Source organism: Lethenteron reissneri, chromosome 21 (genome assembly GCF_015708825.2).
Source record: "Lethenteron reissneri isolate LAM-NWPU_2019-01 chromosome 21, ASM1570882v1, whole genome shotgun sequence".
Classification (NCBI taxonomy): domain Eukaryota; kingdom Metazoa; phylum Chordata; class Hyperoartia; order Petromyzontiformes; family Petromyzontidae; genus Lethenteron; species Lethenteron reissneri.
This window is the reverse complement of record NC_083799.1, coordinates 15,496,224-15,518,437: the sequence shown is the minus strand read 5'-3', so window position 1 is coordinate 15,518,437 and position 22,214 is coordinate 15,496,224. Positions and strand designations below refer to the sequence as shown.

At 46.1% G+C, this 22,214-nt stretch overlaps 1 protein-coding gene across 4 annotated transcripts; it reads left to right on the top strand.

The window, feature by feature from the left end:
- Positions 1–1,246: 1,246 nt before the first annotated feature.
- Positions 1,247–21,800, top strand: LOC133345301 (protein mono-ADP-ribosyltransferase PARP14-like). 4 transcript variants are annotated; one of them, XM_061555940.1, is made up of 20 exons: positions 1,247–1,377; positions 2,795–2,985; positions 3,271–3,422; positions 3,979–4,042; positions 4,363–4,548; positions 4,990–5,256; positions 5,612–5,845; positions 6,444–8,689; positions 8,984–9,100; positions 9,721–9,960; positions 11,664–11,885; positions 12,311–12,539; positions 13,321–13,470; positions 14,318–14,380; positions 15,139–15,309; positions 16,397–16,603; positions 17,267–17,875; positions 18,637–18,797; positions 19,094–19,274; positions 20,595–21,800. In XM_061555940.1, the coding sequence occupies exons 2-20, from the start codon at positions 2,814–2,816 to the stop codon at positions 20,879–20,881; spliced, it is 5,958 nt and encodes a 1,985-aa protein (XP_061411924.1). In that variant the 5' UTR covers positions 1,247–1,377; positions 2,795–2,813; the 3' UTR covers positions 20,882–21,800. The 4 variants fall into 4 exon arrangements, with proteins under 4 accessions (XP_061411924.1, XP_061411925.1, XP_061411922.1 ...); XM_061555941.1 differs by having other exon boundaries at positions 1,247–1,389; positions 3,271–3,380; XM_061555938.1 differs by having other exon boundaries at positions 1,247–1,389.
- The last annotated feature ends 414 nt before the right edge of the window (positions 21,801–22,214 follow it).

Genomic DNA, 22,214 nt, shown 5'->3' with positions numbered 1-22,214 from the left:
CCCCCCTCACCCCCCCCCATCACCCCCCCCCTCATCACCCCCCCCCTCATCATCCCCCCCTCTCATCCCCCCCCCCTCATCCCCCCCCTCATCCCCCCCCCTCATCACCCCCCCCCCCTCATCACCCCCCCCCCTCATCCCCCCCTCATCCCCCCCCTCATCACCCCCCTCTCATCCCCCCCCCCCCCCATCCATCCCCCCCCTCATCCCCCCTCCCCCTCACCCCCCCCCCATCATCCCCCCCCTCATCATCCCCCCCTCCTCACCCCCCCTCATCCCCCCCCCCATCTCCCCCCCCTCATCACCCCCCCCCTCACCCCCCCTCATCATCCCCCCCCCCTCATCCCCCCCATCATCCCCCCCCCCTCATCCCCCCCCCTCATCACCCCCCTCATCACAACCCCCTCATCTACCCCTCCCCCTCATCCCCCCCCCTCATCATCCCCCTTCCCCCTCATCCCCCCCCCCCCATCTCCCCCCCTCATCACCCCCCTCCTCACACCCCCTCATCCTCCCCCTCCTCATCCCCCCCTCCTCATCCCCTCCCCCTCATCCCCCCCCTCATCACTCCCCTCCCCCTCATCTCCCCCCCCCATCATCCCCCCCCTCATCACCCCCCTCCTCACCACCCCCTCATCATCCCCCTCCCCCTCATCCCCCCCCTCATCATCCCCCTCACCCTCATCCCCCCCCCATCATCCCCCCCCTCATCACCCCCCCTCTCACCACCCCTCATCATCCCCCTCCCCCTCATCCCCCCCCCTCATCATCCCCCCTCCCCCTCATCCCCCCCCCCATCATCCCCCCCATCATCACCCCCCCTCCTCACCACCCCCTCATCATCCCCCTCCCCCTCATCCCCCCCTCATCATCCCCTCCCCCTCATCCCCCCCCATCATCCCCCCCCTCATCACCACCCCTCCTCACCACCCCCCTCATCATCCCCCTCCCCCTCATCCCCCCCCTCATCACCCCCCCCCCTCATCCCCCCCTCATCATCCCTCCCCCCCTCACCCCCCCCTCTCCCCCTCCTCCTCCGAGCCCCCCCCCCCCCCCCGGGCGTGCTGCTGGTTGCCGCCTTGGTTCGGGGGTTCGGGGGTTCGAGCGCCGAAGCGGGCGGCGTGCGGAGTGCGCGCCAGGGGCCTCGCCACGCCGAGGGGCGGAGGATGAGGAAGCGGGGATTTCCAGCGATGACGAAACCGAAACCACTGCCTACTCTTCCTGCTTCTCTTCTCGTCCGAGCGACGTCGCCGGTCTCGTCGTGCCGGTGGGGGTGGTGGTGGGGGTCGGTCGGTCGGCCTGCGGTTGCCGCAACTTGTTGCAGTGGCGAGGAGGAGGGCGGCAGAGCGGTCCACGGGGGCAGACGCGCGGAGCCTGGTGGTGCTGGGGGTGAGCGTGGTGGGTGGACGCGGACACACGGGGAAGGTAGAGGGTAGAGGGGGACACGGGGACACACAGAGACAGAACCACAGACGGAGACACACAGAAACAGAGAGACACATCAAGAGACAGAAAACAACACAGACGGACACGGAAACCAGACTTCATGAAAAGTTGGATGTAGGGACAGACGGAAACACGGACACGCAAATAGACACGAAGAGACAGACGGACACACGGTAATTACAGGCAGACGGACACACGGTAATTACAGGCAGACGGACACACGGTAATTAGAGGCTCGCAGACAAGACGGAAGCGCAAGGCGCAGACGCAACACTACGGGCAGACAGCTTCACAAACACGGAAATCGCGAGAGAGATGCGCAGTGGAGCTCAGAGGCGACGGGCTACAGACACAGACATATCGACACAGAGGCAGACGCAGAGGAGTACGGGGTGTTGAAGGCGGTCACACAGCAGCACGAGGTTGTTGTTGTTGTGCAGAGTGGACGAGAGCCGGGCGGGTGGAGAGAGAGGAGAGATTGGGGAATGGAGACTGTAGGGGCTGGAGGAGTCGCCGTGGTTTTATTCGGTTTGTGTGAGGAAAGGTTTGGTGAAGGTTTGTGTGAGGAAAGGTTTGGTGAAGGTTTGTGTGAGGAATGGTTTGGTGAAGGTTTGTGTCAGGAATGGTCTGGTGATGTTGGTGTCAGGAATGGTCCGGTGAAGGTTCGTGTCAGGAAAGGTTCAGTGAAGGTTCGTGTCAGGAAAGTTTTGGTGAGGTTTGTGTCAGCAAAGGTCTGGTGAAGGTTTATGTGAGGAAAGGTCCTGTGACGTTTGTGTCAGGCTAAGCCAAGTGGAGACTCGGTGCACACACACACACATCGTGGCCGGGTTCTGTGAGAACCAGGTTTGGGTTATATCTGTTGACGAGGCGAGGTGGTGTTCGGGCAGGGGTCAGGTCGGTGCCGGTGAGGCCAGATTAGCTTAGTCTGGGCGGGGTTAAAATCACGTTTGGTCAGGTCACGGTCTGGTCAGGACAGGGTACAGCAATGCCCTTCATTGCAAGGCCCGCGGGTCACTGGCGGCCCCTGGAGGTGGCCTTTAGTGCGCACACAGAGAGAATTGTATTGTATTATGTTTTATTTGTATTGTTTTATTATTTCCCTTCTACGTGATTTTACCGAAAGAACCAAAAAGAAGAATACACACAGAGTGAAAAACCCCTTGGAAGCGGTGTGGCGGCACTCACACTGATGTCGTATTATCGGCAAATGTGGCTCCCCTGCCTCTGAAAAATGAGTTAAAGAACACCAGGATACAATAGCAGGGGTCTCTCCGAGCTGTAGTAATCATTGCGCTCTGCTCTGCCCTGCTCCCTCTTCCCTCTCTGGCTGTCCCTCTAACCCCCGCAGTGCTGCAGGCCTGACCGTGATGGCCTATTTGGAGGTGAAGGGCCTCCCCGCCGTCCCTGCGGACGACAGAGTGGTGATGATGAAGCTTCAGAAGTACTTCCAGAGCAAGAAGCTGTCAGGTGGCGGGGAATGCGAAGAGCTGGCGCTGCTGCCCGGTGGCCGGGCACGACTTCTCTTCAAGCAGGAGGGCGGTGAGGCCCCGACATCGACCCCTGACACGTGCCACGCCAGGGGGGACATTCAGTGGACGAGTGGCATCCCTCGTCAACCCACACGGTTTATACCCCGTATTCTTGTGCAGGGAAATTGAGTTTGCAAGTCCATGAGACGATCCTGGTCTCTTGATTTATTATCTGGTTAAACTACATTAACTTGAAACCTGAACACCACGTAAATTACACAAACACTGTAATTTGTGTGTTCGTCCAAATTAAAGAATGCCACAATACTTGTTTGACTCGCTGCCGTGTGCGCAGTGCTGGAGCGGGTGCTGAATGTGCAGAAGCACGTCCTGGAGATCAACCATCAGCAGTGTGAGCTGGAGGTGTCTCGCTCCGATGGAGAAGTCAAGGAGTCTCCTCTGAGAGTAGGAGGCACCACACCGACGAGAGTCACCGGACGCGACACGGTGGGCAGCTCAGCGTCAGTGGCAATGAATAAATGTTCTTCAAAATATTTACCGCACACCAGAGGCGTGCGTTTCCAACAATGTATTGGCGATATGTCATTGTCTTTTTGTCAAAATAATTCGCCTTTTCACCATTTGTGTTCTGATTGGTGTCAAGTCGTGAGACATAGTCTAGTTGGTTCTATCGCAAGAGCAGTGTGCCACCTTGTGTCGAAGAATGGTCTGCAAAAGGAGATGTCACAAAATGCCTTCTAAAGTATCTTCCACTGACCTTATCCATATTAGGGGGTAGTACCTTGCCATCTGCCCTGCTACAGAACTACATGTTTGTCAAATTGCAATTGAACACATTTTGAATTGTCAAGAGCTGGAAGTTTGCCAAATTAAGCACAATCTAATTTCATTATGTTTTTTTGGTCCAATCATAGGTGACCAGGCACACGACACATGATAATCCAGTTTCATCACAGAAAAACTTGAACCCAGAATCTCATCGAGTAGTGTGCCATGGTCATGTTGTGCTTGTGTCAATGCACTCGTGTACATTTCTTGATAGGGAAGGCCCGATGGAACTCTTGGACAAAGTCCTGCCAAGACAGTGACTGCAGCGCTGCCAGTCGGTGAGTTTACCAGAAAAGTGTGTTAGTCTGCACGCGTGACATATTTTGTCGTAGTACATTATTTAATAAGCCCATGACATTTTAATTGTGATGTATATATTCATCCACTTGATAAACACTTGTGATGTTTTTATTGTAAAAAAAAAGTTACACTAAAGTCAATTGTCATTTATTTGCTTATAAAGTGGATTTAAATGTTTAATTTAACTTAAATATCAATATCTGCCTGAGAGCAGGTGTAATGTTACGTGGATGGGTCACTCCTGCTGTTACCTCATACAGATCAATTAAAATGGCTGATGTGATGCCCCATTGTGCAGCATCACAGGGGGGAAAGGAAGAGGATCCTGAGGGTAACCCGACCATTAGAGTCGACAAGGTGGACTCCCTGGACTCGACCACTGTGGCTCTGTACTTTGAAAACGAGCAACGATCTGGAGGAGGAGAGGTCACAAAGGTGGAGGAGAGGGAACAGTACTGGATCATTACTTTTGCAGATCCAGCAGGTAACCTTTGAAACTGTTTTACAATAGCACTGGGCTGCATTTCACATTGTGGGTGTGGTGTTTTACACAATAATGCAACTAAGTTCCAAGATTTTAAAAAGACCTGAAAAACGGTAAATATGTTCAGTCATTTTCCACCCTGGGTGATATATATAGATGATGTAGGAGTCTTGGGGTAGTTTACATTTGAAGAGCTCTTCTGAGCTAAACAGCAATAGAAAATAATCTTGGCACATGCTTTTAATGTTGCAAAGCCATATGTAATCGGGTGAGCAATGAATTGGCTGTGTTATCTGCCAAGCTTTGCATCGAATTGCATGCTTAATGATGTCCTAGCTGGTTTTAGTTTGTGCATCCTCCTACATGTCACAGTTGCCCGACACTTTATTGTCATGGCGGAGTTTAATGGTGCTGATTTTGTTGTTCCTGGTGGCTGAGCAGTTGCTGGGCGAGTCCTGTCACGCCCCAAACACACGTTTTCCGAAAAGCCGCTGGTGTGCTCGGAGTTTGTGGAGAAGCCCCGAGTGGAGCACGTGGTCCAAGTGCTGGAGCCTGATCCACGCAGGGTGCTGCTGCGAGGCTTAGCGCAGCATGCGGATAGCAGCCTCCTCAACCTCTACGTGGAGACCTGCAGTGGCACCGATCACTTTTGCATCAACTATACCGACGATGACTCATGCAGAGTGGTATCGTTCTCCTCCGACACAGGTGAGATTTCAGTGTTATTACTTGGCGTGTGTGCATTCATAAGCCACACCGGTGAGGTTCTGCACCGTTACAAATTGGTAAGCGACAAACCGTGCTGGTTAGTGGACCATTTTTTTTACCACAAGTTATCTCTGTGCAGATGGTGTGCTGTGTGGTGTTTATCATTCTTTTGTGAACTTTTGTATTCTGGGGATTAGATCAATATTTAATTTTGCAACTGATTTATGTTGTGCATATCATCTTGAGAAGCAGTTACATTTAAACCTTTTGCAATGTAAATCCAAATTTTATTCGTGGAGACTATTTTAGTTTTTTAAATGCTGTAATTTTAACAAAATTACTGGTCACTTCACAGACACACAAGCCGTCATAGGCCGCTGTGGCATGAAGCCCTTATCCGGTATGAGTATCAAGGCGGAGCAGCTGCCGCTCACCAGCAGCATGCTGCTGGAGGATCTGCCTGAGGGCGTGAGCAGGGACTACCTGGAGCTCTACCTGGAGAGCAGGAGTGGGCCTGCCGTCAAAGTGAAAGAGGTGGAGTTCAGGGCTGGATGCAGCGCGGCTGTCGTCCGTCTCCAGAGCAATGAGGGTGAGGTGGTGATGGGAAGAGGCTCTCCATTGTTGAGATGTATATAGAGGGGAGGGTTGGCCAGACTGCCACTCTGGAGCCGGCTCCGAGTCCTCGGTGCCGGAGCAGAGTTTACCAATTTTCTACATTAGGCTGTGGTGCCGGAGTTGATCTTCCGAATCAGCTCAATTATTTCCTGCCTCCACTTCTTCCGAGGATTTGTCTCACGAGGTGGGGTCCGCTTGCTCGGTGGGATCCTCTTTTTGAGTCCTCTTTCTCCACGGTCTTCAATCTCCACAGTAGTTTTGCATGCTCTAGTGTTCTTTCTTACGTAATTTTACGACTTTCTGGTGACATTTCCGAACCATCTCCAGCTCTTCTCACTCACCTTCTCCTCTCTCGACGCTACTTTCGCTTATCATCCCACTTCTGCGTTTCTTACGTGATCCCTTCTACTTACTCTAAAAATCCATCTCGGCATTCCCATCTCTGTCCCTGGCCTAATAATCATCCTATACACTTCATTTTGGTACATTGGCTTTTTTATTCCAAATGTTTTCATAAATGTACGTTATTTTGAACAAAACTGCTAATACATCATTCCTCTTTGGTATTACAGATGTTGAGAAAGTGTTGAAGAGCGAGCTGCGTTTGAAAGAGATGATCGTCACAGCACACCGCTATTACGAGGCGCATGGGTTGGCGCTGCTTTCCTGGGATGAAGGGAGCTTCAAGGCACCTGAGCCTCAGCGCCTAAAAGTAGATCCCGTGCTGATGGAGTTCATTACAGCGCGACCAGAGCAATCTCAGCAGCTGCAAGAGTTTCTAAATAATCACATGGCCACCTTCAAGTGGCCAAGTGGGGCCACGCAGGACGTCATGAAGGTTTCACCTGCCTTTGCCGAAAGCCAAAAAGCCAATTTCATGCTGAAAAGCAAATGGTCAAAATCCATCTCCAATGACTTTACTAATTTTTTTGAAAGTTATATGCATTACTCTGAAACCATCCATGCGAATGTATTTGATGAACTTGTGGCAAAGCTTTCTACAGGTCAGAAAAATTGTGTGCAGATTATACCGGACAAACAACAATCTAAGATAAGCATAATCGGTCAGAAAGTGGATGTAGAACATGTTGTTAAGGACCTTAAAAAAATAAAACAATTACGACGGGGGGAAGTGAATGTCAAACAAACACTTGTTCATTTGATGCCCAACTTTAAAAAGCGTTTGCAGAATGACTTTCCTGAAGTAGATTTTCACGTTAATGTCAAAAAGAGGTTGATCACCGTGGAAGGCCCAAAGGATGACTCCTTAGCAGCTGAGAGCAAAATCCTGCAAATGATGCTGCAGTGCAGTGAGAAGCCCTGGTTAATCTCTGAAGAACTTAAAGCCTTTGTGTTACAGCTGAACCGTGATGCTTTCATAAAAAATACCTTCAGCCAAAATGGCGTAGATGCATCCATCTCAGAAAGGGGAAATGACATCATGATTGTTGGTGCGAGTGAAGATGATCTGAGCAAAGCAGAGGATCTTCTGAACATGACCTTTGTGGAGGTGAAAGTGAAGGCAATGAAAGGGTTTGACATGAAGCAGAATGTAAAGGAGTGGGAAGAATTCCAGAAAGAGCTGACAGCATCTCAAGAATGTAGTGAAATCGAAACTGACGCCAAGTTCCAAATGAAGTGGACCAGTGGGAGTGAGGTACTCATAACTGGCTATAAAGATGTTATCCAGCGTGTTGCTAAACAAGTAGAAGAGTTAATGGACATGAATGCAGCACTTGAATTTTTTATTGCCATAAAATCTAAGGGAGTCCTACAATACCTCAAAACACATGGGGACATGGAAAGCATGCTGCCAAATGGCACTAAAATAGAACTAGACAATGATAGAAATGGCTTTACAATCGCCACACAAACAAAACACAAAGATGGAATTATAGAACTGATAGGAGACATGTCCAAAAACATCAAGTGTCAAGAGAGGACCATTCAAAAGCCAGGTTGTGCCAGCTTTTTGCACGGGCGAGGCAAACTTTTTTTGGGAGTGTTGGAGTCGACAGAGAAGTGCATAATCCTCCTCAACCAGCCGCGAGATCACGAGGACACGGCACCTCAGAAAAACGCCAAGGCTCATGTGGTTTGTGAAACCTCCTTGTGCGGAATAACGGTGTCGGTACTGAAGGGACACCTACAGTATCACCCTGTAGATGTGGTGGTCAATGCTGCCAATGGGGACTTGCGGCATGTCGGTGGGCTGGCAAAGGACCTGCTGAAAGCAGGTGGGCAAGACCTTCAGGATGAAAGCAACAGGAAGGTGAGGCTTAATGATGGTCCTTTCCAGGAAGGTCAGGCAGTGATGACGGGACCAGGGAGCCTGCCGTGCAGGGCCGTGATTCATGCCATTGGCCCTCGATGGGATGCCTCTCGGTCTCGTAATAAAAAGGCGCTGCTGAAGGAAGCTGTGGAGCTTAGTCTCTTGCTTGCAGCGCAAAATAACTTTACATCTATTGCCATACCGGCCATAAGTTCTGGAATCTTTGGATTCCCTTTGCCCCTGTGCTGTAGCACAATCATGTCGGCTGTTCGAGATTTTTGTGAAGATCCTGCACATCGCCCGACCTCCCTCGTGTCCATCCAGCTGATTAACAATGACAGTGTCACAGTGGATCAAATGCAGCTGGCCTTCGAAAACACATTTGAGCAGCAGGACCGTGCCGTTGCCGGATCGTCATTTTCCCAGCATGGAACCAACGCCTCCCACGTGACGAACTCATTTGAGCCTGGGAGATGGCGCAGCAGTGAAAGTCAGGACAGAAGTGTCAAAGAGAAAGCCCGGACTAGTCCACCGCAGAGAAAAGAGGTAAGAACGGTGCTGTTTGAAGTTCGAGGAATGCAGGTGCTGTGGATGCTGTTGTGAAAGCGCTATTAAGGTTCAGAATGGACAATGCAGAGATTAATACAACAGCTGCTACAGCCAAATGTGCCACGTGTGCAGGCACACTACTGCACGGGGAAATCCTCAGTGTAATCTCGTATCAACTTTTTTGGTGCAATAAAATTCAGTTATGACACTGCGAGATAACAGCAATTATATTTTATTCACTATATTTTTTGTTTTAATGTGTGATTTAGTTAAATGTACTATATTCAACAGGAAACTGCTAAATTACAAACGTTCAAAAAGACAACACAACCACCCAACCCCAATGAATACCACACACAAGAGGGCCTGCAGATACATCTGGTCAAGGGGAATCTGGAAGAGGAAGAAGTAAGTTTTACGGAATAAAGCCCACAGCTGTTGTTTGCACAAAGTGTCTATGCAGCCACCCTATACTCCTGCAACCAGATTCGTCATGGAGGTTCTTTTTGTTCTTTCGTATGGCAGAATGGAAAAGCAACCCTTTTTAAATTTTGTAAAGTTGAATGACAACATTTGTTTACCAACCCAAGGAGGCAGTAGACTGTATCGATTGCAGCAACACCGCCAGGATGTACATGCACGGTGGCATTCGTCGGTGATGTCTTTGATGGTTTGGACTTTACCACACTCACAGTGCGGCAATTCTTGGATCTTCCAATTGTCGAAGTTGGACGAGCATTTCCCATGTAGCTATCGACTGTGGTTTAGAGTGAAACATAATTGTCGTGGGACCCAGCACTTCCACAGTCGGGTCCTTAATGAGGTTCTTATTTGCCAAGTCCATAGCCACCCGTGAATCATCCAGTACAGGCCTGATGTTTTTATTTTTGGCTGCTAGAGCAGAGGCACGCATCCGGAAAAGTTTCCCTGGAATTTCGGCCTATGGGGTGGGGATTCTTTTAGGTCTCGTTGGACCGGCAGAGCGATGTCTGTAGGTTTAACGATTGCGATGACACTGTTCGGTACAGGTGGACGTCATTGTGAACACGGTTGCCAATGACCTGGACTTGACCAGAGGAGCAGTTTCTGCAGCTCTTCTTAGGAAAGCTGGCCCACGGCTGCAGGAGCTCACGAATGATGGATCAGGAGGAGGGTCCCTGGGAGTTGGAAACGTCTTGAGAGTGAAAACCAAGGGCTGCAAGTTGGCGTGTAGAGAGATCTACCACACTGTGTGTTGTAGCTGGAAAGAAGGTGGAGGAACTGAGAAGGTATGGTCATATACATTTTGTCTTTGATCATAATCCATCATTTATATATTCATATAAGGTGACGATAATGTTGTAATAGTACCAAATATCGCCATTAAGATTCCAACGGAAATGTTCAACACATTTTGTCATATGATGTGATAATGTACTTTTAATGATTTTTGCATTTGAGTCATCATGGCCAATAATGTGCACGTACGTACGTTGAGCGTCTTTCCCACCTTACGTAGCCAACCGTGCTAATCGTAGGTGCGGGAATTAGAGGTGTGGTGACACATAGGCATGTTTTTACTATCCACTAACTTTCAGCTTTCAAAGGAGACTTACCAGGATTCAGTGTCCACATGTGCCAAGCATTGAACAAGATTTCACCTTCAGCATGCTAAGCAACTCCTGAGAAAGCAGGTCCCACTTCCAAAGCAGCTTGGCTTTCTTTACGTGTCGTTTTTGAATTGTATCATGTTAGGCAGGCTGTAATAAGATTTTAATAACCATAAAATACATGCAATATAAGAACACCTTTTTTAATGTATGGTATTGTACAACATACTATCATTGAAATTTGGATTAGTTTGTAATCATTTTAATTAGAATTTTGAGCTCGGTTTATAAAACTCTATAATAACGCTTTCAGTATTACGGTTTTGCCGAATGAATGTCATCCTTATATACATGAACATATTTAAACTTCAGAGTTCTCCTTCACACTGATAACACGTCCAAACTACACAAGGACACATTTTGTTTTCGCTTGTAAGGACGCTCCATGCATAAAAGTCACACTCGTGTATGTCTGTAAAATATTGCGTGCGTTATAAATTGCATCATTATTTTGTTGTAGGGTACTTGTCTGACACATTATGGTAAAACTCACAAATTTGTTTTACAAAAAATATTTTCCTAAAAAAGTAACATTTACTATCAGTAACCATTGACACACCTGCTTCAATTCCCTCCAAAACTTTGGATTTGTCTCGCAAACTAAGGGATTTATACTTAAGTCCCTTTCTATTACTTCTTGATGTAGGTGTAGACGACATTTATGGGAGGGTTGGCGTGCACACAGTGCACAAACAAGGTAAAGTCCAAAGCAACAGGTCAGCACTCACGCTCACCACACGCACCACCACTAGACTGAGTGATTGTTTTGGTCATGGTGCGTGACCTCGCTCCACGTATATGCCAAAATTGGACCATTCGGTATGGTAATTCGGCTCATGGCGAATTACCAACACTGTACATATGCCGAAAGCGCAGCGATGCTGAATTATCCCCAATTATGAATGATCAAATACCGAAATAACGAGGTTTTATTGTGTCTATGGATATAAAACTAAAGTAATAATTTACAGGCCTCTGTCAATTTGCGACTTGTTGAAGGTCCCTTTTCACTGTTTCGGTCATGGTGTATGTTTTACCTTGATCAATCACTCTTGTTAGAGTGGGTTATGTAAGAATTTACTTTGATGTGTTATCCACTTAAGTGCAACTGGAGATACTTCCTTAGAACAACACACTGTAATTTGGCCCGTCTGGTTGGTTGGTTTGAACATGAGGGGGGAATATGAACATGCCTTTCCTGGGACGCACGTTTCAAAAGAACGGTAACCATTTCTAAGCTACAATCGTCTGTTGAATCGCGTTAATGGTACATATTGGCCGGTGGGGTTAAACTTTTACATGTGATCTGTTTCCCTCACAAGGTTTTGAGCGAAATCGTGTCAACTTGCCTGAAGATGGCTCAATCATCAAACCACCAAAGCATCTCCTTTCCGGCCATCGGCACTGGCAACTTGAACTTTCCCAAGCCCATCACGGCCAAGTTAATGCTCGATGAATTTGTGGAGTTCAGCAAACAGAACCCTACCACTCGGCTTCAGAATGTTCGGCTAATGGTGTATGGGAAGGATGATGCAACATTCGCAGTGAGTTCTTACATTGAAAAACTTCGTTGAGAGTTGAATGATTTTCATATGAGGTGAAGAACCTTTTCTTGAGCCCTGCTGAAGCCTTAATGCAGTCTGGAAAATTGCCTCTTCGAGGATGTGTTTGTATGTATGTATGTTGAACTTCTTTCAAATCGTACGTAGCCAACTGCTAATCGGAGGTGTGGTGGAAGGACAACAAACTAAACAGAAAAAGCAGTTCTAAAAAAAAATCTATCTACGTTTTAAAGTATTTAAAAACACAGTGTGATGGCAGTCCCACCACACTATAGCTCATGCAGCCGATGTTAAAGATCTAGTGATTTTCCTAGTGAGTGCACTGCTTTACTATACCATTATCTTATTAGATTTTGTCGACACGAGTCTACTTTTATTAATGCAAATATAAATGTGGCTGTTGCCAGGCTTTCCACAACGAACTTCAGAAGCTAAGAACAGCAGAAAATGAGAGAAGAGGAGCAACAGGAGAGGACGATGCTAGAGGAGGAGGAGGAGGAAGCGAAGAAGAAGTGAAAGGCAGTGGCAGAGGAGAAGATGAAGAAGAATTTGAAATCATCGACGGGAGGAGAGGAGGTGCTCGGGGAGGGAGCGATGCTTCGCCTTCGTTCACAAAAGAACCCCAAGGAAATGATGGTAAAACAGGAGAATGAGGGGAGTGAATGTTTTGCATAGAGAGTGGGAACGTTGACCACACCAGGTTCTATTAAAATGTCAATTATTTGTATAAGGAAGCCTCACTAAGGCTCAAGATTGTTTTTCAGGACCGGCTGAACTAGGATGTTTGGCCAATTCCATTGACGCATGTGTGGCTTGTGGGAGGAAACCAGCGAACCTGGAGAAGTGCCACATATACGTGCGATAAGACTCAGATGTAATGCATAGATCAAATTCGGCAAGTAGATCAAATCTAACTGTGCATCGCTCCCATTACTGGACTGCCATCTGGAATCTTATCGCCCTCTCAACCATAAGTACAGTATACATCACCTGATGTGACTGGTGGTCACCAATCCAAGCACTAATCAGACTTGATCCCCAGCATATTAGATCTGACAAGATTGAGAGCGTTCATGGTGATTTTGTGGTATGTCCGAGGGGCCAAATATGCTCTCTATATGTGGGTTTGAATGCTCAGCGGAAGCAAGTATATCCTGAGAGTTGGTAACCATTAATTATCTGTCAATGAGTGTGTTCCTCTCCTATAAGTCTGACCTGTGAGTCTGCCTCGCGATGATATCCGTCATGTAATTGAGATAAGGTGGCAATCACTGTCACCTCATCTGTACTGACAGCCAGCCCATCCACATCAACATCTTTGCCACCACTATCATCATTAGTGCCGCAAACTACTCTTACAGTGATTGAAGGATGAATAAAGTTGTAATTTTGTTTTGTTTGGTTGGACTGATTACAGGTTTTTACTCTGAGTTGAAGGAGGAGGGTCTGGGGACGCTGCAGATGAAGTTTGGAAAGGTGGTGGTGGTGGTGAAGCAGGGAAACATCGTGCAGGAACGCACGGATGCCATCGTGAACTCTACTGACAACAATTTCAGCCATGGCTCAGGTGAGAGATGGCATGTTTGGTGTAAGTCATGCCATTGTGGGCAGTATAAACGGCAATACAAGAGCTTAAACAGTTAGTCTGCTTGCCATTGAGTTATTGTGAGGTCTATACAGAGGGAGGTGCACACATTGTTATGTTTGGTGCGATGTATGAGTGGACAGTGGTTCTGCTGCTTACCTGGTGATGATTGTGTTCAACAAACCAGGCCTCCAACAGTTTAAACCATATTCATAATAGAGGTTTTTGGGTTAGATCGGGTAAATGTGTTGTTAAACCCGCCACCGCCCGACGCAGCTAATTAGTAAGATTTGTTACGTAAACAAAACATGCCAATTCTAATTGGCTGTGTCGGGTGGTGGTGGATTTAACGACACATCTATATTCACACGATTTTACCCAAAAACCTCGATTATGGTTATTGGTCGCGTAAGCCTACGTGTTAAACAGTTTACACCATATACATATACCAAAATGTTATGCAATAAATAGTAAAATAATAATAAACATTCATATAAGTGGTGTTTAGTGTCCACATTCATTTCATTTTGCTGGATGGTTCTAACTCAATTGGAAGGTGGAAAATTATATTCCAAAATGAAACCTATCATCTACATGTGCTTCGTTTGTTGTCATTCCCCCGCACCTCCGATTAGAACGGTTGGCTATGTAATAAGTTCAACATACATACAGTGCAGTACATACTATGTGGTCAACAAAATAAGTATCGCTCTGGGTTTGTGGGAAGTCAACAGCAATCGTCTTATGCAGTGACTGGCATTGCGCAAGGAGACTTGACCTTCCTTCATACCAGTACTCGTGTGGTCAAACCTCGTTACCTGCCCTTTAGGCGTCTCTGCTGTGATCATGAAAGCTGCTGGCCCACGTATCCAATCTCTCTGCAATAAAGCAGGTATGTTATGTAATACTTATCTCACATTCAGCAAAAGCGCCACTATCAGATGTGTTTAGGCTCATTTATGCATTATTTAATTTGCAACATAGCATAGAACTGGAGTGCCTATATAAACATCCATACACGTTTAACTGTAACACCTAAACATTGTTGATTTGAAGCTTTCGTTACTGCAGGAATCCATACTCTCCGTTTCCTTCGGTAAAGTCACGTAGATTAAAATAATAATAAAAGAAAACATTACGTTTTGGTCACGTCCGACCGAAATGTCGTGTTTTTTTTCTATCTACGTGACTTTACCGAAAGAACCACAGACAGGTAAATATTGTACTTGCACCCCTGTCTTCTGCAGGCACTGCATAGTTCTGCATGTGAGTGTCAGACATTTTGCATCATTCTTTGTGTGAGCAATCCAACCCCAGCTCCATGTTGTTAGATTACACACCTCCACAACAGCAACAGCTGAAACTCGCCACTAAGTGGCGGCGATGTCACCACGGCACTTGTGCCAGGCCAGGTGCACTCCGAGGCCATGGGAAGTGCCAAAAGGCTCACTGGCAGGTCAGGGGATGGACCCAGGTGCCATGAATTGACTGACATGACTGGCAGATGCACCACCTGTGCCACACCCAATATATGCATTTTAATTGTAATCTGCTAAACTAATTCATACTTTTATTCCTTTTGGTGTGCTTTATTTCTTGTGATAATTTGCCAATTGTTGAGCCACTCGTGTATTCGTCTTTTGTTTCCAGTTATCAATGAGGGTTTTGCAGTGACTGACTCTGGGGATCTTCCTTGCAAGAGGATTGTTCACGTTGTATTCAACAATTCCATGGAAGAACTCGGCCAGGTCTTGTTCAATGCCCTGGGTCATTGCGACGATCTGGGCATGATTTCCATCTCTGTACCGGCTCTAGGAACAGGTGAGTAGGTCAGAGCATTTGAGAATGTGATCAGTGTGCAGTGTATGGCGTGGATGTTCCCTGTGCTCTGTGAGACTGTTACGTGCTATCTGATGTTAAAATTGCCTCTGCTCTGAGCTCTTCAGTTAAAATGTTGTTATTGTTCAATTACAAATGCAGGCACATGTGTGGGAAATAGTGCAATAGGCCAGCGACGAGTGGGGGGAGAGTTTGTGGGAGGCTTGAGAAGGGTGCGGGAGTGGGGGGGATTACAGCTTTGGTGACCGGTTGCGGTGGGGGGCCTTTGTGGTACTTGCGGTATATGTGCGGTACTTTGCAGTAGTTATGAGGACACCAAAAATCGCCGTGGGCTCGGGTGGGTCGGTGGGAATGCGTTGTAGCTGAGAGAGAATTCACAATGCCTTGCTTATACTTAGCGAGAACGAGGAAATCAAGTGGCACTGCCAAAATTCGTGACTAGAATTTTCCCAACTGCTTGAGTGTATTCGTGTCTGTGTCTCCGGGTCTGTGTTTAGCTTGTTATCCTCCCACACCTCCGATAAGTGTGGTTGGCTATGTATGGTGCGAAATAAATTGTACATGTATACATATATACATATGTATCTGTGTGGGGAGCTTTGGCGCAGCGGTTAGCATGCAGCGCTATGAACCCGGCGACCCGATTGACGATCTGAACCGGTCTTGGGTCTCCCATAGGTTAACTTGGCCTCAAATGAATACCTGGTGCGATGTGTAAACATTTCCAAGGGGGAAACAATTGCGGCCGGGCGTGGTGTTGGCCACCCACCTCCTCGCGTGTCGTGCCGGACTTCCTAGGTGCTTCTCGCTAACAGCACTTCTCCCAAATGCATATTAAGGCTACACAGAGGATTGTTTGTGTTTGTGAGAGCGAGCGTGTGTGGGGACACGAGTTTTGGCGCAGAATCTCGGGTAACTTTACACTGCCCCTTTGCGTAATTTTCTGTAGCCGTTCGCTACTCGAGCCAGGTTGAGAATCACTCCAACGCGTAATTACTTTATTTTCTGAAAAACATTGTAAATAATTGAAGGCCGCTCAGTGGTGCCCCTCACACCGCCTGTCTCTAAGGTGGTGGGCGCCTTTCGCCCCGAGACTCTGCCTCGGCCATCTTGGATGCGGTGGCCGAGTTTTCAGTTCAGAAGGGACCCAAGAAACTGCGATGTGTCAGAGTCATCATTTTCGAGGTGGACATGCTTCAGGATTTCTACCGTGAGCTGCAGGACCGACTGAAGAAACCCGGTCCTCAGCAAAGAGGATTGTTATCAAGGTGGACAAGTAAGTGGCAGTTCAAATACACTGTGTGAAAACAACTTCAGATTAAGGCCTTTATTCATTAGCTCTGTCCGTCTGTAACGTGGGATGGGGGGCATGATTACTCCTATTCAGATGATCCAATATGAATTAAACTTTACTATAAAGTTGTGTTGTTATTAAGGACTTGGAAAAATTTACCATATTCATAAAATTGTTGCCTAAAACTTGGAGACAAATGCAGTGCTTCAAGCACTCGCCCTGGTGCCTTTTTTTGGCAGAACCACAATCTGAGACGTGTTGTCTTGCAGCCTGTGGATGATAACGCTCATAAAGGTGATCCAACATGTACCACAGTTTAGTATACAGTTGTGTTGCTATTTAGAACTTACCCTGTTGAAAACAGGATAAATTAATAGTCGCCCAAAGCATAGAGAACCAACACGGTGAGAGGACCCCACTTTATCTTCTCATCGCTGCCAGCCGAGGCGTGCCCCCGTTGTCTCACCGATATCCACGGACGAACTGCTTCCTGTGCATCTGGCACATGGGTTAACTCTTAACATTGATAGCTAGTTTAATGCTTCCGAGGACAAACGCATGTTGGAAAGCGTTACAGAATCTACGCTTATGAATTTTTCTTCCCTGTTACAAACCACTTTAAAAAAAATATTTTTTATTCCACAGGAACATTAAAATCATATTTTAGTGTTGGAAGTGAACTGCAGGAGCAAGATAACCACACTGCTCAGACGAACATGGGGATTAAGCAAGTCCACATCCAGGTTTACTCAGCTTCAGACAAGATCAACAGCAAGGTCCTTGATGAGATCGATGATAAGCTGACGACCGAAGGATGCAACAAGCAAATCAGCGATGAAATAATTGCAGAGTTTGGAGAGGAGGAGCACGAGGCCATATCTTTACTAAAAGATCAAAACCAAGTGCTGATACATTTTACTGCACAAGACACAATCAGCGTCGAAGGCAACATCACTGACGTGAGCCAAGTCATAATCAAGCTCCACCAAATGGTGAATGACACGAGGAAGAGGAGGGATCGTGCTCAGCAGGAGGAGATGCTGGCAAAGAACGTGCAGTGGATGTTCCTCCGAGACGAGCAGTACATTGCCTTCAACCCAAAGCACAATGCTCTGATTGAGGAGGCGTCAAAGAAGAACCAGGGTGTGATTTCCATAGCAGAGGACAAGCATGAAGGTCATGTCAGTGTCGCTGAAAAAGTGTACAAAACCAAGGATGGAAAAACTCTCCAAATTAAGAGAAAGAAGGCCGAAGGTAAGTGACCTCTAGCTCGTGCCATGCGTGTGGGAGAGTTCAGGCAGAGCTGGTGCACAGGGCAAGTTTCCATTCGGTCTCCTGTACTCTGCATTTTCACATACAGGAGTTCTTTTGCAAAAGAGGAAATGCACCAGAGTGATTTACAGGTAGCTATAAATAAAACGTCTATGGTAATGATACGACTATTTAACGGTATAGGATGCTTTTAAACAGAACACTGTGGGTGTAGTTCCTTTGGAAAGCATAATTTGATCAACTTTAAAATGCCCAAGAACGTATGCAGTTGAATTATCCCTTCCCACACACTGTGCCCCCACCTATAGTGGTGCCATGTGTAAATAAAAGCACTGGAGGCAAAAGAGAGTCCAGAGAAATAGGTTACCCTGACAAAACCATCCATGCAGCAGGCCACACGGCCGAGTTGGTGCTGGCTCGGGCAGCATGGGAATCTGGGCCAGGCCCACTTGCCTGGTTTGCGACTCGTTAATGTGGTTATGGGAATGTGGTATGAATCTCCAAACGTTAAGAGGCATATTTGGAATGCTTGGTTAATTACCATTTAAATGGGTATTTTGCATGCGTGGGAAAACCCAGAGAACCTCCATGAATTATATTAGTAACACACACTTGCTGTACTGCTGTTCACAGGCCCCATGGGTTGGGTGTGTCACAGAAATGATGATCTGTTCGATCCACTAATGTCATCTTTTCCGCTCTGAATCACATGCTTGTGCAAATTTATCTCCCTGTGCCTTCAGACGTTATTCCCATTGAGTGGGTGGACGCGAGTGACTTGGGACAGGACCGCGTTATATCTGTGCCACTGGATTCCACGTCACATAAGTATCGGAGCATTGCAAATGACTTCACACAATCTCTGGGAAACCTCTCCAAGCAGCCCGGCTTTCAGATTGAAGAGGTCAGCTTTTGGTTTGTGTTAAGGAGCCAGGAAATCTATTAGAGCCAATATAACAGTAATAAGTATGTCGTATTATAAAGAGGTGGTGTCTGTGTTACAATCTGCATGTTTTTGGATTTGCATTGTTTTTACAACAGAAAGCTGCATTTGCACCCACTTTAAAATGTGTTAAGAAATCCAGTGCACTTGCACGCCCATGTACATGAATTTGGAAAGTCCAATATGGGCTTAGAACAGCACACTAGTTATAGATACTATGGCCATCATTTTTGTATTGTTTTGTTTTGTTGTTGTAGATAACTCAAATTCAGAACCATTCGCTATGGCAACTGTACATGACAAAGAAGAAAGAGATGGATAAGGCAAACAAACCCAACACCCAGCTAAATGAAAGAATTCTCTTCCATGGAACTGCACTTGCCACGTGTAATAAAATCAACACAAATGGATTCAACAGAAGCTACTGTGGAAAAAATGGTGAGTGTTTAGTTCTCTCACCACTACATCCAGTGATATTTTCACGATTATCTTTGATATCACCACCCCTAGGTGGACAATTGCACAAGAATGTGAAATGGGGGATAGAAGGGGATGAATTTCGATTTAAAGCTTTCGTGTCTGCAGGAATTCATCTTCTTGGTTCTTTCGGTAAAGTCACGTAGAAGGGAAGTAATAAAATAATAAAAATAAAACATAATAAAATAATTCTCACGACGTTTCGGCTACAACGCAAGCAGCCGTCCTCATGTGAAGAACATGTCTGTCGATAAGACAGAGTCTAAATGACACGTCTAAGGCTTGGAGTGTCTATTTAAGCTGTGAGGGAGGAGGAAGAGAGCCTTGACAAAAGAATTTGCATTTGAAGAGGAATTTAGCATATTTATGGGAAATGCAGGAATGCGAATAGTGCTAATTGTGAAATGCGTGGGAGGTGGGCGGGGGGTTTTCAAAGTCATATTATGCCCATGCATTATGCAGGAGTAGCAGCATCAAAGGGAGGGGGCAGGGGCAGCACCAACAAAGGGAAGGAATGTGAATAGTATGCAGTTGCTGCAGCTGCATACTATTCATATTATGGGCATAATATGACTTTGAAAACCCCCCGCCCACCTCCCACGCATTTCACAATTAGCACTATTCGCATTCCTGCATTTCCCATAAATATGCAAAATTCCTCTTCAAATGCAAATTCTTTTGTCAAGGCTCTCTTCCTCCTCCCTCACAGCTTAAATAGACACTCCAAGCCTTAGACGTGTCATTTAGACTCTGTCTTATCGACAGACATGTTCTTCACATGAGGACGGCTGCTTGCGTTGTAGCCGAAACGTCGTGAGAATTATTTTATTATGTTTTATTTTTATTATTTTATTACTTCCCTTCTACGTGACTTTACCGAAAGAACCAAGAAGGGGATGAATGTTTATTGAGTCTCAAGACATTTGACCAGGAGGCTTCTGCATTGTGACATCTGGACATCGAGTATATGCACCTGGAGATATGCAACTTATAAGATGGGGATACCAGTGAAATTCATATAGGGTATAGATGTACTGTCACCTACGGCCCACCTCGTAACAATGCAGTCTTAACACGTTCGATAAAGTTTATGCCTGACACAACATTTCATGGCAGTGTGCCACGCACTGTGTTGCCCATGTGAATGTCGACCAAACTCTTTGCTGGGCTAAATGAGAGACCAAATAGGTGAAACAGTTTTGCGGCATTGTTTTATACTGTATTGGAATAATTCTATGACAAACGTTATCTCTGAATCCCATTTTCTATGTCTCATTTTAGCCACGTGCTATGGGAATGGAGTGTACTTTGCCGTCAGTGCTAACTACTCGGCACAGCCGACATATTCACCAGCCGAGAACGATGGCAGCAAATATATGTACCGGGCACGTGTGCTGACAGGTGACTTCACGACGGGGAAACAGGGAATGATCGAACCTCCACCCAAGGGCCAGCAGAACTCTGTGCTGTACGACAGCGTGACGAACAATATGAACAACCCAGCTATGTTCGTCATCTTTAATGATAACCAGGCCTACCCCGAACATCTCATAAAATTCAAATTGTAATGAAGGAGATTGGCTACCGTGTGTTGGTCACCTGAATATGCATGACTTAATTTACCTTTGCTTGACTAAAACACGAGGATGTGGTCTCAGTTGTAGTCAAGCTGAGCACGCACACAAACATATAACTGATGCATTTCTTTTTGGATATAAGGATATTTAGATTAAGTACATTACTGTTGTGCAAGCTGTGATTACTCTTAACTATGCAGTGGTTGTACAGTCCACAAGCCAATGGTGAAACAGATTTAACCTGTACAGCATCTTACAGCTTGAGAGCAAACATGTCACGTGATCATCGTAAGAATTGACAGTAATAAGTAATGTAGTGTGATTCATAAAAGTGCAGTAGTAGACTGCTGGTTTGTAGACAACGGCTGCCATAAGTGAATGTGCTGAAAAGTTTCAATTTTGCCAAAAATACCGGTAATGTTAAGACTGTTATCATGAGTGAATTTATCCTAGGGTTTTCTTTGTAGTCATAACTTGTGTCGAATTCCTTTTAAAATCAGGTGCAGATACATTGCCTTTGCAGATTCGATGCACTTGTATGTTTTCTTCAATTAGCTTCGGACACCATACAAATAATTACAGCACTCTACTCGCATTATCGAATTTGAGTACTTGCTGTAAAAACACAACATGTTTGCATATTTCATGTGGTTTTTACCCTACAGCAGTTTATTAAGGCTCGGACTTAGTTCCCACAGTTCAAAGTATATATGCTTCAGTGATTTATAATTTAGGATTCTTGTTTCAGGGGTTGTTAAGGCTATTATTTCTTTAACAGATAAATACGCGCATGGTATGCAATATCGCAATGTGACATTTATAGGTTAGAAAACTAAACACACATTTTAATTCGATCTTATGTTTATGAATACATGCACAACATACTCTTTGAATAAAGTACACAAATTAATTTGTACGTGTTGTGTAAAAACTGTTATTGCAAACACAAACAAGCATGATGCTGAATCAGCAATTGGATTATTACTTTTTATGCATTTAGGTTTTATTTTGGCACAGGTAAACCCCACTGGGCAATAAATGTTCATTTTAGATGGAGACATAAAACACCTACCGTAGTTACGGCACAAAAAAACGAACAATCCAAAAACAACTGTACATAGTCAAGTACAGAATGTCGTGATTCGATGTGGCATAACTAGCACAGAACGTCCACGGCTACTGGAACACATCACATGTACAACTTATTCTGCAAAGCAGTGATCAATTGGCACCTACACACGTGCCAATCGCACCTCCAGTTAGCATGGTTGGCTACATGCGGTGCGAATGAAGTTCAACTTCCATAGAAATTGAGATCCAAAAG

Coding starts and splice junctions, on each gene's coding strand:
- LOC133345301 (XM_061555940.1), top strand. CDS start 2,814: ATGGCCTATTTGGAGGTGAAGGGCCTCCCCGCCGTCCCTGCGGACGAC. Junction 9,101..9,720: donor GGAATCTGGAAGAGGAAGAA/GTAAGTTTTACG, acceptor TGTTCGGTACAG/GTGGACGTCATTGTGAACAC. Junction 17,876..18,636: donor TAAGAGAAAGAAGGCCGAAG/GTAAGTGACCTC, acceptor CTGTGCCTTCAG/ACGTTATTCCCATTGAGTGG.